This window comes from Octopus bimaculoides, chromosome 9 (genome assembly GCF_046866305.1).
Source record: "Octopus bimaculoides isolate indiv1 chromosome 9, ASM4686630v1, whole genome shotgun sequence".
Taxonomy (NCBI): Eukaryota; Metazoa; Mollusca; class Cephalopoda; order Octopoda; family Octopodidae; genus Octopus; species Octopus bimaculoides.
In genome coordinates this window covers 33683846-33700437 of record NC_142936.1, presented here as the reverse complement: position 1 = coordinate 33700437, position 16592 = coordinate 33683846, and the positions used below count along the sequence as shown (strand labels likewise).

The following is a 16592-nucleotide window of genomic DNA, read 5'->3' as shown; positions in this document are numbered from 1 at the left end:
ATGTTTATTCTCTAAACAACTCACCCTGTAGTTCTGTACTTTTGAAGAATAGCAGGATAAAAAAAAAACCCTTACTTGAAAAACAATTAAGAGTTAGTGATAGGAAGGGCATCCAACCTTATATTACAGCCTAAAATAAGCTCTATGCCAGCATACAAAAAATAGATGTAAAACAAGCACACGTACACAGACATGCATACATCATCATTTAACGTCTGTTGTCCATGCTGGCATGGGTTGGATGGTTTGACCAGGGCTGACCAGCTGGAAGGTTGCACCTGACTCCAGTCTGATTTGGCATGGTTTCTACAGCTGGATGCCCTTCCTCATGCTAACCCCTCCGAGAGTGTAATCGTTGCTTTTATGTGCCACTGGTATAGGTGCCATTTGCATGACACCAGTATCTGCCATGGCTATGGTTTTACTTGGTTTGATGGGTCTTCTTCTCAATACATACACACACATACAAATATATATATGTACTAATTTAAGAGAGGCACTACACAGCAAAGAGAAGTATCTTCGGATAAACAGAGATGAAAGATAGACTTACAGTGTGTGTGTTTTAATAAAAAACACATTTTTAACCTTTCTTGTTAGAAGTAGACACTGTGATTAAACTAGATATTTTTGTCTCTGTGATTAAAGGGGATGGGCTTTGCTAGATTTAGCATTATTTATTGTTTTATCAGAGCTTGGTTATTCATTTTATGACTGGAATAATTTTACATATTAATAAATTGTTTTAAAATCCATTAGTTTTGTGTTTAATTAATAAAGATCAGAATTTAATCATTTTCCACTTTGTAACTTAAATTACATCACTTTCAATTTTAATTTATTAATTATTCGGTAAAAAAATACAACAGTAATTAAGATATCTGTTGAATATGAAAATAACATACCAATATTTTGTAAATCTAATGATAAATTTATGACATGCAGCTTATAACTGATTTAACAGGTTGGTGCAAAAGTAACGTCCAATTTCTAGAAAAAATGTTTCAGAGCGAATTTATCAATTTTTTAACCTCTTCTTATAGTTTTAAGATATCTCTGTATCTAATTTGTACTATTTTCTTTCAGATTATTTAACTTCTGGCCATAATTCTCAGAAAATTTTACCACCATGTTTTTCCCATCTAAAGATCACATAAGAAATGTTTTACTCTAAGAGTTTCGTAAAGGTGTTAATGCAAGTGCGGCAGCAAAATCTATTCTGAGTACTTATGGGGATAATGTAGTGAATGAAAGAAGTTGCAGGAGGTGGTTTTCTCATTTCTGAAATGGTGATTTCACTTTGAAAGAAGAACCAAAAGAGGATCGTCCCAAAAAACTTGATTCCAAAATGCTGGAAGCTCGTTTCAGAGAACCCTACCATTACCACTAGGGAACTTGCAGAGCAGTTAAACGTGGCCCATACAACCATGGTACACCAGCTAAAACACATTGGAAAGATTTCAGTGGTTGGAAAATGGGTCCCTCACAAGCTGTCTCCATGCTGCCTGTTGTCAATCATTGCTTTCACGACACTTTCAAGCAACATTTTTAGACAGGCTTATTACAGGTGATGAGAAGTGGATTCTTTACCATAATGTTAAATGCCGCCATTCTTGGATCAGTCAAGGAGGACGGCCAGTTCAACAACCAAGAGCAGGACTTCATCCAAAGAAAATCATGTTGAGTGAATGGTAGGATATTAAAGGAGTAATCCATTATGAACTGTTGGACAACAACCAAACAATTAATGCTAATGTTTACTGTGAGCAACTTCATCATTTGAAAACAGTTCTGAGGCAAAAGCAAGCATCCTTGGTTAACAGAAAGGGTGTCATCTTCCATCATGATAATGCTCATCCTCACACAGCTCAATTGACCAAAACTCTCTTGGAAGAACTTGGTTGGGAAATACTGCCTCATCCTCCATGTTCTCCTGACCTTGCTCCTTCTGATTACCATTTGTTCCAAGGACTACAGAACCATTTTGATAGATTTAGGTTAATAACAAAAAAAGATATTGAAAATGAGTTGGATTCATATTTTGGTTCTAAACCTACAGAATTTTACAAGCAAGGTTGTTAAAAAATAGAATGAGGTCATTGAAAGCAATGGAGAGTATGTTAATGAATAAATATTTCCATAGTCAGTGGCTTATTCATTTTCACCTTAGATCTTTAAATTGGACATTACTTTTGCACCAACCTGATATATTGAGTGAAGTGATAAATATATTCTTACTAGAAGATCATGTCTGTGCATGTAGAATAATCGTCGGTATTCATCCATCCACACTTCAGCCAAACGCATTGAGTTAATACCATGATAATCCTTTTTACCTGTAAGAAATTATAATTCTTAATATAATCATTTCAGAATGCTTCATACTTAAAAGGATAGTCAGAATAAATTTATAAAAATATTAAAGACTAAAATGAATTTATTCTACTTTTTAGCTATCTACATATACCTAAATTATATTTAAAAGGCTTTAGTCAAATGGCCATGGTCAACAGAACAAAATTAGAGCCGAGCCAAGGTTCAGTTCTAGCACTGCCTCTTCACATTTACCTTTGTTGTTTTACAACTCACCTTGGTAATTACAATATACACAACTATAACTAATGATCACTGAAGTCTTCAAACATTTTCCATTCTCTTTCAAGATAAAGTATTTAAAAATGATCTGCTGATATCATTAATGATATTAACAAATGGAGGATGATTATTGGTGTTGCCTGCCTGTCTGTCGCCACCGCCGCCGCCACCAACGCCGCCACCACCACCACCACCACCACCAAGTACCAAGCACCACCACCACAAATATCAATGTAGATAGCTGCCTTCACTACTACAACTGCCAACCTACATCTAGCCATCCATCACCAATCCCACTATGACCTCTACAACCAGCAATACCATTTTTGGGGAACTACTGCTGCCACTACACCAATCAACATGGCAGGGTCAATGTGAATTATAAGCTGTTCACTTCTAATGACAGGCTTTTGTGCCTGAAATATAAAGGTTACTTAATCTCCCCTTTCTTCACTGTAAGAAGCTCTCTGTCTTCATTCTTTATTTTACTTCTGTATCAAAGTGTTTCAAGCAAACTTCAAAGCTCCTCTTTCACACACACATGCACGCACACACACACACACACACACATGCACACACACACACACACACATGCTGAAGATGAGAGAGGTGTTTGAGGATACTTAACTATCAGTATATTACTCTCTTTAAACCAATTAAAAGGTTTCTTTTTCTTTTAGATCCTCATGGCAGATAAAATGTTAATACAAAAAATGAAAAGACATACAGCTATTGTTGCCATTTGTGCAGAACACAGCGGTTTAGAAATCATCAACTTTCTAAATATTGTAAGATCTTTCCTACACAAAGTTCAGATGGAATTGAAAGCCTCTGGTGCAATGTTTCAACAGTATTAACCCTTTAGTGTTCAAACTGACCAAAATTAATTCCCCTTTATTTGTTCAAACCGGCCAAATTTATTAGCTACTGCTTTCAAAGACAAAAGACAGATTTTATTTCTGTCTTCTAATGAACAATCTGGTGTTGGTGCTGAGGGGAAACCTCTAGTGAATATTTGTTATAACAAATATATGGGTGGGGTTGATAAATCTGACCAATATCGGGCACATTACCCAGTTGGTCGAACTGGGAAGAAATGGTGGAGGTACATTTTGTGGTTTTTAGTTAATTTAACTATTGTAAATTCATATATTGTATATGTAAAAAGCCACAAGGTACCTTTGCCACCAAAGGACTATGACCATTTGAAATTTCGGTTGACATCGCATCTCAGTTATGTGAGTGCTTTTCTTCTAGAAAGCACAGAACTGAGAGAAAAGCAAAATTAACTGAGGTGGATGTCAACAGAGAAAATATTGACTTTCATAAAGTCAAAAAGATAAATGGAAGAAAAAATGTTTGCAGACTGTCTTCGTTGCAAAAGAGAAAAACTGCAAAAAGATATCAGATTGAGATAGGTGTTCTTTTTGCAAAGTGCCCTTGTGTAAAGAGTGCTTTGGGCAGTTTCATGACAGAAATTATATTATTTTGTAACTATGTTATTTTATCATATATTCCTTTTCATTTTATTATAAATAATATGTGAAAGTGAGAAATACATATTAATATTCAGTATGTTACACACCTGTATTCACCTTTGTCTCACTTGTTAATGAGCTTTTTCTATTAGATGCATTTTGTTACATAAATGAATTCACTAAATTGTATAAGAGTACATAGCCAATGGTATATTGACTAGTAAAAGAGTTTTATACTTTATTTTCAATGAAAACGTTTGAATAGAATATAGAGAAACAATAAAATCTTGTACCGATTACACCTGTATTTTAATTAATTCAAATTAATGTACCTCATCTTGAAAAATGTAAAATTGTTGGCGGTTGACATCTGGGATAATTTTAGTAAAACATCAAACAGGTAAGATGTATTAAGAATATGAATTTTAGTGTTTATTCATAATGTTGTTGTTTTTACACCTGTTAATTAAATTTACCTGCCCATAAAAGTCAAATTTAGTCAGAAAGATCAGCTAAAATTACGTAATTATAAACCACTGGCATATAAGCACCCATTTACAAAATTTCAAATCTGTATGTAGAAAATTAACAAAGTTACAGGCAAATATTGTGAACATCCCACTTGAACCTGAATAAATCAAAATTAATGCGAACAGATAAGCATTACATTTGATAAATTAATCTGAACACTAAAGGGTTAAAGAAAAAAAAAAGAATTATCTGAACAATATTTTACACTCAGATATTTCAAAGAGGACCCCTTGCCTACTTTGCCACTTCAACCTGGATAGGTTTCCTTCTCTGAACATGAACATTAACTATATACATCATACTAACTTTAAGCATAAAAGACACATGCTTTCATGCTGAACTCCCTCAACACACAAATAGACAAGCATTACACATACCCAGGTCATTACATGATATAAACAAACTTATCAGTCAACAAACACACAATTTTACAAATTCAATGTTAAAATATATGTATAAAAAATATGTAAAAACATGCAAAAAAATATGCCAAATACATGGAACTCTACAAAATATATGTAAAAAATATGTGTAAGATATGTAAAACTTCACAATCATGTGTACACATCCAAAATGTATACACAAGTATGTATACATAAGTGCATTTTATATATATGTTTATATGTGTGTGTGTGAGAGAGAGAGTGTGTTTGTGTACATAGCCATGTGTATGTGTGTGCACGCACATATTTGTGCCCAAATACACAACTAAAGCATTTATATATATATATATAAATATAAATTTAAGTCACAATATATGTATTCAAGTAATCTGGTAGTACTCATAAAAAAGCTCCTTAATGTGTCATTGTACAAATTATATAGAATATATAGTAACATACAAGAGAAAAGGATAAGGAGTGTATATAGTCATAAATGACAGAGAAATGTTTAGATTTTTCTTTATTTAATGACAAAAAAATATCATGACAAATTTGTTTCATAACTCAAAACACATGTAAATAACATATAACACATGTAAATAACTCGTATTTAATAAAAAAATAAATTACTTACATGTCTGCACTAATAACAAAATGTTAAAAATTTTCTTAAAAGTAATATACAATTTGAGCTATGTCATCAGGTGAAGTAGATTTTATGTTAAATATAAACCTCGGCATAACAAAATATGAATGCTGTGTTAAAATTTCAGAAGATTATGGAAGACAATAACAGCAAAATTAATAAAAGGAATTTATAATAAATTAGCAATGCATCCCGGCGTTGCCTGGGTGTTATGACCTACAGTCACATATTATTTGTTCCTTTCTTATGAGCAGAATTGGCACAGCTGATATATAGTGAACAGGATTACTGGCATAATGGAAGTTATTGTTTGTTTGAAAGTGGAGGTACAGAGGGTACAATTAGCATGGGTTTGTATGAAAGTGCTTTCTGTTCTTAAGAAGGATCACAAACTATGTATTGTTTCATTGTATTAAATGGGGCTAATACAATTTTGCCCAGAAATCATGTTTTCAAAATTTTAATTTCACCCCATCCCCACTGCAATTTCTTAATTTGTAACTTCTTTTCAATTTTCTTTTTCCACTTAAGATTACAAATCTGGGAAATACATTTTTTTAAAGTTTAATTTTTCTTAAAGAAACACCCAATGTCCCTTCCCCCACCCATTACCTACCCGCATTCAAAAAGCTAAAACCTCTCAATGTTTCACTTTCACCTGATGTTTCATGCATGCTTAGAATTGTACTGAAATAGCAGATGTAAAAAATACCAGACCACCACCAGAAAACCCAGCATGCTAGAGACAAAAAGCTATAAGTGAAACATTGGGAGTTTGCAGTCTTTTGAGAGTGGTGAGGTGATGGGCGAATGTTTGGGAAGGGGATTTGAGTGTTTCTTCAAGAAAAAAAAGGAAGAAGAAAATTTGTAAAGATTGATAGTCTCTGTTTTTTCTCTGTGGGTTACCAAGAAAAAAATTTGGAAAAAAGTAAAATGAAGAAATTGGGATGAAGAGGGAGAAAATTAAAATACTGAGAATGTGTTTTTTGGGCAAAATCCTAATCTCTTGTATTGAAAACATAGGAGTTGGAAGAAATTTAGAAAAAAGATAAGGGAGGGGCGCAAATGTCACATTGTATATGTGAGAAACAACAAGTAATACCATACCTAGCAAAAATTTCATGCAGAAATTCAACTGCTACCGTGGATGTCAGTTTTCTGCATTTACACATTTCTGGCCATTTAGTAATTAGAAAATATGATCGGTTTAACGGTTCTGCGAAGTTTATGTGTATTCTTGACCATGGAATATCAGTTTGGGGACAAGGTTGAAATTTTATAGGTGATGATTTTGCTGTCAGAACACAACCTCTGCAGGATTTTACCAGCCTCTCGATATCTAGATCCATTTTTGGCCAGTAAATTTGAAACTGTGTTACATCCAGCCACATGTATTTTTTTATTTGTTTCTTCTGATATCACTATTTTTTTCATTTTTATGATAAACTCATCTGTCTCTGCCTTAATTTTTATTTCCTCCAATGTCACAGGCAATTCATGCACAACACCGTACAATATATCTTTTTTTTCATTTTCGGCTTTTAACGCCACTGTCATTGTGTCTTCTAGTGATTCACTGTATTTTGGTATTAATCTTGACAAACCATCTGCATGTCCCAATTTTTTCGATGGCAAATACTCCATCTTGAAGTTGTAATTCAGTAGGATCATTCCCCAGTACTGCAATCTGTTGGCTATATAAGTGGTGATCCATAGAGTAACAATAATGGGTGGTGGTCTGTCTGCAGACAGAACCTTCTTCCATGTATAAATTTATGGAATTTTTTTACTACAAATATAATGCCTCTTTTTTTATTTGATGGTAGTTTTTCTCAACCAGTAATAATGAACGTGAAACATGAGCTTACTACTTTCAGGCTACCAGCTTCATATTTGTGTAAAATCACAGCTCCAATAACTAACACACGCGACTGATTCCTTCACTTGCTCCTAAAATCTTTGCCGAATTAATACGACCATAACAGAATGACCAGATAAGTCTTCCTCTGTCTTCAGCCAGGCTTCCACTAACTACTTATTTTTGCCTTTGATCTGCTTATTTCCATGTTTTCAGTTGTATTTCCTCGCACAGACACTTAAAGCTAAAACTTGTCTTAGAAGTAGCTGGCCACCATCCTGTATTTACTGTGTACAAACGATAGAAATCCCTAAAATCCTCGTGCTATGAATAACCCTCTCTCTCTCTTAATCTTTCTCATTCATTTTCACTCCCTCTCTGTTTAATCTGTCCGTGTCTCTCCCGATATTTATTTCACTATGTATCTCTCTCTCTCTCTCTCTCTCTCTCTCTCTCTCTCTCTCTCTCTCTCTCTCTCTATATATATATATATATATATATATATATATATATATATATATATATCTTCTCCCTCCCCTTCGATTAACTCCTGCCCAGCGCCTGTTTGGTGCACCCGCCCACCCACCCCCTCCACCAGTACCGGAAGTTCCTATCCCCTCCACCAGTACCGGAAGTTCCTATCTTGTACTGCAGTACCAGAAGTTCCTATCTTGTACTGCAGTACCGGAAAGTTCCTATCTTCTACACCAGTATCGGAGGTTCTTATCTTCCTCACCAGTACCATGACTGTCCCCCATGAACACTTCTAAAGATTTCCCACCCCCACTTTGGTTTTATCCCCCTATGTAAGGTAGAGATCATATGGTGCATAATATGATAGTATAGTGGATGCTGGCTGAAGGGAAAGCTACTGATTGTTATGTTCTCTGCAAAATGCGAGCTTTCTTTTTAGGTACATGACGCCGTTCCCCGCCCCAAGGTTTTACGAGTCCATACCCCCCCCCCCACACCCTCAGAGTTGGCACTCTTAACGTCAGCACACTGAAAGGTAGATCTGGTGAGATTGTTGAGATGCTTGAACGGAGACATGTCGATATCTGCTGCCTCCAAGAAGTAAGGTGGAGAGGTTGTTCCGCTAGGCTCCTCACAGGCAAAGAACACAGGTACAAGATTTTCTGGGCAGGAAACACAGACGGGGTCGGGGGCGTGGGTATACTTCTTGCAGAGAAATGGGTGGATAAGGTAATCGAGGTGGTTAGAGTATGCGATAGAATACTTAAGATTAGATTAGTCCTACACCATGGTTTAGCAACCATTATCTCGGCCTATGCCCCCCAGCCCGGGGTACCCGACGGACAGAAAGACCAATTCTATGACACCCTTCTGCAGACTACCTCATCGACGAATGACAGGGACCTTCTCTTTGTGGCTGGTGACTTCAATGGACATGTTGGACAACATTCAGGGGGCTTCTATGGCGTACATGGAGGCTATGGTTTTGGTTCCCGCAATGAGGAGGGAACCAGGCTGCTGGAGTTCTGTGATGCAAATGACCTTATGATCTGGAATACTAACTTCAGGAAACCTGCCAGTCACCTAGTCACCTACCGTTCTGGCAGGCACACAAGCCAAATTGACTACATCCTCACCAGGAAAAGGGAAAGACGGCTGCTCAGAAATGCCAAAACATTCCCAGGCGAAGAATGTACCCCACAACATAGACTAGTAGTTAGTGACTTTAGGATCAGAGCTAAGTGGCTGCCCAGAAGACGACCAGCTTGGAGGAGAAGGGTATGGAAGCTCAAAGATCCTGCAAATGGACAGAGATTTAGAGACCTATTACTCGAAGCCTTTGACGAAATAGAGGGGGATGTAGCTTCACACAATGTAGAGGACAACTGGACTTTTCTACGGGACAACCTGCTGAGGGCCACTGACGAGATCTGTGGATGGTGCAAGGTCCCTTCTCGACCCAAAATAACGTGGTGGTGGAACAAGGAGGTAGACAGGGCTATTAGACAAAAGAAACAGGCTTGGAAGGACTGGAAGAATGGTGGTAGCAGGGAATTGTACCAATCTGCCAGAAGGGAAGCTAGGCGACATGTTTATTTAGCCAGAGGGGAGGCAGATAAGAAAAGATTTGCCAATGTTCTGCGCCGTGAGGACCAAAGACTTGAGGTATTTTGTGTCGCAAGACAGTGTAGGAGAGAGAATAGTGATGTAATAGGAGAGAAATATGTTTGCATGGATGATGGTACGCTTGCTCTAAATGAGGCTGAAAAGAAAGAGGCCTGGAGAAGCCACTACGATAGATTGCTTAATAAAGAGAATGAATGGGAGAAAGAGAGTCTGCAGTATGTTGACCCAACAGAGGGACCAGCTATCCGAGTTGACAGTACCATGGTAGATAAAGCAATTAAGAGTATGAAGACAGGGAAAGCTCCCGGCACATCAGGAATCACTGCAGAGATGCTCAAAATATCTGGCAGTGTCGGCTATAGCCTAGTCACCCGTATTACAAACCAGGTGATACACGAAGGAGTCATACCCAATGACTGGTGTAGCAGCACCATAATCAACTGCTACAAAGGTAAAGGTGACGCTTTAGATACAAATAATTACAGAGGTATCAAGCTTTTAGATCAGGTAATGAAAGTCACGGAGAAGGCCATAGCTCAACTGCTTAGGGAGCGAGTCAGCTTAGATGAGATGCAGTTTGGTTTTGTGCTTGGGAAAAGCACCACTGATGCTATATTTCTGGTAAGACAGCTTCAGGAGAAATACCTAGCCAAGGATAAACCTCTGTTCCTGGCTTTCGTTGATATGGAGAAAGCCTTTGACAGGGTCCCCCGATCTCTCATCTGGTGGTCAATGAGGAAACTAGGGATAGAAGAATGGTTAGTGAGAGCTGTGCGAGCCATGTACAGAAACTCTGTCAGTAAGGTGAGGATCGGCAGAGAGTACAGTGAAGAATTTCGGGTAGAAGTAGGGGTCCACCAAGGTTCTGTCCTCAGCCCCCTCCTATTTATCATAGTTCTCCAGGCTATAACAGAGGAATTCAAGACAGGATGCCCCTGGGAGCTCCTGCATGCTGATGACCTTGCACTAATTGCTGAGTCACTATCACAATTAGAGGAGAAGTTTCAGGTATGGAAGCAAGGACTAGAATCGAAGGGCCTTAGAGTCAACCTAGCTAAAACCAAAGTCCTCATAAGTAGGAAGGCAGACAAAACATAAACCCCTTCAGGTAGATGGCCCTGCTCGATCTGTAGAAAAGGAGTGGGAAGTAACTCTATAAGATGCACCCAGTGCAAGCTATGGACACATAAGAGGTGCAGCAATATCAAAGGAAGGTTAACTAGGAAGTTAGTTTTTGTTTGCAGCAGATGTTCTGGAGCTATAAATACTGGAAATGTGTAGAAAACAACTTCTGCCACATTCCAGGGAGAAAAACTAGAAGTGGTTGATAGCTTCCGCTATCTTGGTGACCAAATTAGCAGTGGAGGTGAGTGCGCTGAAAGCGTAGCTGCTAGAATTAGAATAGCCTGGGCAAAGTTCAGAGAGCTCTTACCTCTGCTAGCGACAAAGCGTCTCTCTCTCAGAGTAAAAGGCAGATTGTATGACGCATGTGTACGAACAGCCATGCTTCATGGCAGTGAAACATGGGCCGTGACTGCTGAGGACATGCGTAGGCTCGCAAGGAATGAAGCCAGTATCCTCCGATGGATGTGTAATGTCAGTGTGCATACTAGACAGAGTATCAGTACCTTGAGAGAAAAGTTGAACTTATGAAGCATCAGTTGTAGTGTGCAAGAGAGACGACTGCACTGGTATGGTCATGTAGCGAGAATGGATGAGGATAGCTGTGTGAAAAAGTGCCACACCTTAACAGTTGAGGGAACCTGTGGAAGAGGTAGGCCCAGGAAGACCTGGGATGAGGTGGTAAGGCACGACCTTCGAACATTGGGCTTCACCGAGGCGATGACTTCTGACCGAGACCTTTGCCATCCGGTTTCACCAGTCCTCAGTCAAATCGTCCAACCCATGCTAGCATGGAAAGCGGACGTTAAACGATGATGATGATGATGATGATTGTAATATTTGTTGGGGGAGGCATATTTTTTATTGCACTCACCCTAGATGGGTCTGATCTGCATTCATTTTCATCAATAATCTGCCCTAGATATTTTATTCTTGGCATAAAAAATTCACACTTTTCCTCGCTGAGCTTAAAACCATACTCTTTTATCCTTTGGAAGACCTTTTTAACATGCTCAGCATACTGACCTCAAGATTCACTTTTTATGAGCATGTCATCAAGGTAAGCTACAGTGAAATCCAAACCTGTGAGCATAATGTCCATAATTTGTTGGAAAATGCCAGGTGCTACCTTTATATCAAAAGGGAGTCAATTAAATTTATACAACCCTTTATGGGTATTTATTGTCAATAATTTTGATCATTCCTCATTGCCTTTTACCTGCAAATGTGCTTCAGATAGGTCCAACTGTGAAAAAAATTTTCCTCCATTCAACTTCATGAAAGTTTCCTCTGGACTTGGTAACGGGTAATTTTATTGCATCAAACATTCGTTTAATCCCGTTAAGAAATCAGCACATACTCAGATTTTATTACTTTTTCTTGACATAAACTGTTAGAGATGCCCATTTTGAGTAATCACTTTTTTCAATAACTTTTCAAGTCTATCCAATTCTTTGTCAACTTGTTTCAACACTGCGAAAGGTACCATTCATTTTGGTTTAAAAACCAGTATAGTGTTTTCTTTCACTTGAAACTGCCTCTGTTTTGGTGCAAAGACCCAACTCCTAAGAAAAAACTTCAGGAAAAATTTTTTAAAATTCTTTTTTTAAATTCTCCAATGCCTTATTTGTACTGGTGGAAGAACCATTCACATTTTTACAAAAAATATTTATGGGTAAGTCCTATAAGTTAAATAGTTCCATTCAGTCTGTTCCAAATAAATTTGTCATATTTTTCAATACAAAAACGTTGGCTTTCAAAGTTTTTCCACGAAATGTAACATCACTTATCATTTTGCCCATAAAATGCAATTTTTTTCCTGAAACACCTCATGTGATTTTCAAAGTTCCCTTTGATCTAAGTTTCCTTATTTTTCTCCATGTATCTGTATTAATTATCATGATATCGCTGCCAGTATCCAATGGTAACTTGATATTCACATTATATTTGGACACAAATTTTCTTTTCTGAGCCTCAGTTAAAATATTTTTAACAATACATTCTTTCTAGAATTTTTTTGTTGAACCTTTTTTTGTTTCACTATACAATGTGAGTTTTTATGTCTGATTTTTCCACAATCAAAACATTTACAATTTTTAAAAGGACAATTACTTTTAAAATGTAAACCTGTGCACCCATAGCATGGATTTGGTCCTGATATTCGTTTTTCTTTTTTCTTACCCATTGCAGGTTGACATACATGTATTTGAGAGCAAACTTTTTCTTCAATTTTATTCACGTCATGTCTTAAATTTATTATCTTCTGGCATTCTTCAGCCACTGCCTGTAGAGTTAATTTTTGTTCTAATTTTGTTAATATACGGGAACGTATATCAGCATCTTTTCTTGTTGTTAATCCTTGAACAAAAATTAGACATTTGAATAAATCCCGGGTTAATTCATTTAATTTGAATTTTTCACACTCTGTTAATGATCCCAGCATGGGTAATGAAATCTTCATCTTTTTCAACTAAATCTAATCATTGTCAACAAGTACTGAGCAGGGAACTTCATTCATTGAAAATTCTTGATAACAAATTATGGTTTGTGGAAAGGTTTATATAGACCAGTAGTGAGATCTAGAGTAACATCTAATAAATTTACCATTCTTTGGTTTACATCAAATATAATAGATAATCCAACATTTTTAAACAGTCTAATAATTCTTTTTTTTTTTCATATATATCTAACATATTCTACATTACTAGAGTTGCATAAAATTAATATCATCTCTATGAAGACCTCCGTTAATATCTAGAAATTCATCTTTAATACAGTGTAATAAATAAATGCCTACAATATCAGTAATCTGAGCAGAGTCATTAGATCCCATGGTAATATCAAAATTTTTTTGCCTACCCTTTCTAGTCCTAAGTTTATCATTAAATTTGATAATAGTTCTCCTTGCCGTTAGAATATCAATTTCATTTCTAGTTAGATTAAAGTTTTTCATAGCAAATATAAAGACCTTACTGATGAGAATTGGAGAGATAGACAAGTAGTATTTATTGATATCAAATTGCAAAAATTTAATATTGATTTTTTTTAATAACTTCAATAATATTGAACCATAGGGTCAGTGATATTTTTCTCTTAAGTGTAGGTATAATTCTATTCGAGTTATAATTAAAGTTTAGATCCGAAATTTAAAATTTAGCATCCAAACTGTATTTTGGGTATGTTCCTAGTAGTGAACCAGAAGAGCATGTTCATCTCTTATGGCTACCTGGTGTCATTCACAGTAAATGCACATTAATCACTGGATCTACATAAGGAATTACTCGGTGCACATTGTGTATATTCTAAATAATTGATATGGAAGACAGAATATGCTGGAAAATTTATTTATCATCATGATCATTTCAGCATAATTCTGCACTGTTCCCTAATGAGTGTGGAATTATATACAGTAATCCCATGCCATATCACAGCTCACCTACCAAGGTTTATTCTTTAAGTTTACAATTCCTCCATGGTGTTCTTTTGCATTTATAATAAAATATATATATACAAATTATAAAAAAAAAAAAAAAATACAATATAGTACTGTTTCTACTATGTGGATTTTCACCCATCACAGAGTGTTTCGGAACATAGCACCCATAATAGTCGAGGGATTACTGTAATGAATTCCAATGCATCCCACAGAGCAGAGATGCCTCATCAAGTGACATAACAGGATTTCAAGTTACATAAGTGACATTTTGCTCATAGACTCAGCTAGGTGATGCTGCTAGTAGCCACATCTCAAATACATATTTGCTGAGGATGTAGTTCAGGTCATGTCACTTAATGACTATTTGGCACACTTCAATATCTCAACATGCCTATATATACAAATATGTACACATGCACATACACACGTGTGCACCATTCATCATATTTAACATAGACTCATCCATATATTTTTATACATATACACACACATCACATCAACTGACTTACCAATGTGTATAGTTACGTACATATCTATTCAACTATGTACATATATGTGCATATCCATTTGAATAGGATTACCTAGTTTTTTATCCCGTGGAAAGATTAAGTGGGATGAGACAATGAGACAGTAGGGCAATACAAGATATAACAGTATCAATGTAGTGATAATTACATGCAATTAGGCAATGCATGGATTACAATATCAGTAACCTGAGCAGAATCATTAGATCCCATGGTAATATCAAAATTTTTTTGCCTATCCTTTCTAGTCCTAATTTTATCATTAAATTTGATAATAGTTCTCCTTGCTGTTAGAATAATATCAATTTTATTTCTAGTTAGATTAAAGTTTTTCATAGCAAATATAAAGGCTTCTTGAGGAGAATTGGAGAGATAGACAAGTAGTATTTATTGATATCAAATTTGAAAAAATTTAATATTGATTTTATCGTTAATATTAGTAAGCCTTTCATGTGTGTAGTAGCTTCTCATAGGGGCACCTATTAATGTTAATGTGTAGGCAGTCATTGCTTGCGTTACTGGTGCTGCAAGACCATTGGGCAATGGTGGCATTAGTTTCCTATTCGGTGATTAACCTCGAGGTTGGTCGGATAGTATTCTATGACTTTGTGTGCGTATCATGGTGTGATCATCCCCAGGGAAAGTGTAATGTAAGGACAGAAATGTGTATATTCTGGACTGTTCATCACGAATAAACAGAATATAAGGGCAAAGTACATTATTGTTTAGGATGGTAGAGAAAAATGTAGGTAGTTGTGTATTCATTGGCTGGAAGGCGGTACGTGGGGGCATAGATGAGTGTTTGTACAGGGCATTAGACAGGCAGGTATCATACTATATTGTAGTTCCTAGGAATAGTTGGTGGTCTCATAGCATGACATTCGTTTGGTGGTGGTGGTAGGGAGTTGTGGTTTAGTACCAGAAATCCAGGTACTCCATTAATGCTAATCATAGCTGTGGATTATTTTTACTGTGCTAGATTATTTTTACTGTAAAGAGTGAATGTGAATATCTTAGTATGTATTGCAACGTGCTATTCATTTGGATAGTTTGTCAATAACTATTTCCCTTGTTAATAAAATAGACAGAGATTCCTCTAGACATAACCTGCACCTCCTGGAAAGGGCATTGTAGGGTTGTGCACGTCTGACTACAGTCCAGGACAGTTTGTATTTAATGTTATCCGATTTTAATTTCCTCAGAAAATCTGCCACTGATGTTGCATATCTCTTACATATTTTTTTAAAGTTTGAGATGAGGTTACAGTATTGATTCTTGAACAAATGTACACATATGGGCCTCCTCATGTGAGTATGGTACACTTATAAACCAGGCTGTGACTTATGTAGAGGTTATTCACTGGGCATCTTCCTGTGCGCTCCCTTTCATCTCCTGCTGCAATCGATTTAACTAAAATTGCGCAGGATCAGCCCACTCTGGACACATTGGATCTAACTTCCACCAAGTTGTCATGTTGCAAGTTTGCCTATCTTCCACTTCCATCTGCTGAAGACACAATCCTTTGTGACACAGCTACTGGTTCTCTCAGACCGTTTGTACCTGAGAACTACCAGCGTTCCGTTTTTGAAGTCTTGCATTCACTGTCACATCCTGGCATCGCTGCTTCAGTGAAGCTTATTACGGCTTGGTTTTTCTGGCCTAATATGCGCTGAATGATCACCGATTGGGCACGCTCTTGTGTAAAATGCCAGCATTCTAAAATCCACAGGCATATTCACGCTCCTCTTTGACAGTTTTCTCCTCCAGAGGCTCGCTTTCACCATGTCCACATTGATCTGGTTGGACCATGACCTGTCAGTCACAGTTTCTTTTATATATTGACATGCGTCGATCGTTTCTCTCGTTGACCAGAGGCCATTCCAGTAGTGGACATTTCTGCTGAGTCAGCTGCTCAAGCT

At 36.7% G+C, this 16592-nt stretch overlaps 1 protein-coding gene across 1 annotated transcript in view; it reads right to left on the bottom strand.

The window, feature by feature from the left end:
• LOC106884391 (putative N-acetylgalactosaminyltransferase 9) overlaps positions 1–16592 on the bottom strand; it is a 114824-nt gene that overhangs the window by 26063 nt on the left and 72169 nt on the right. Inside the window, exon 7 of the mRNA XM_089357362.1 lies at positions 2239–2336. Within this exon, the coding sequence (XP_089213488.1) occupies positions 2239–2336 (98 nt within the window). The remainder of the gene's footprint in view (positions 1–2238; positions 2337–16592) is intronic.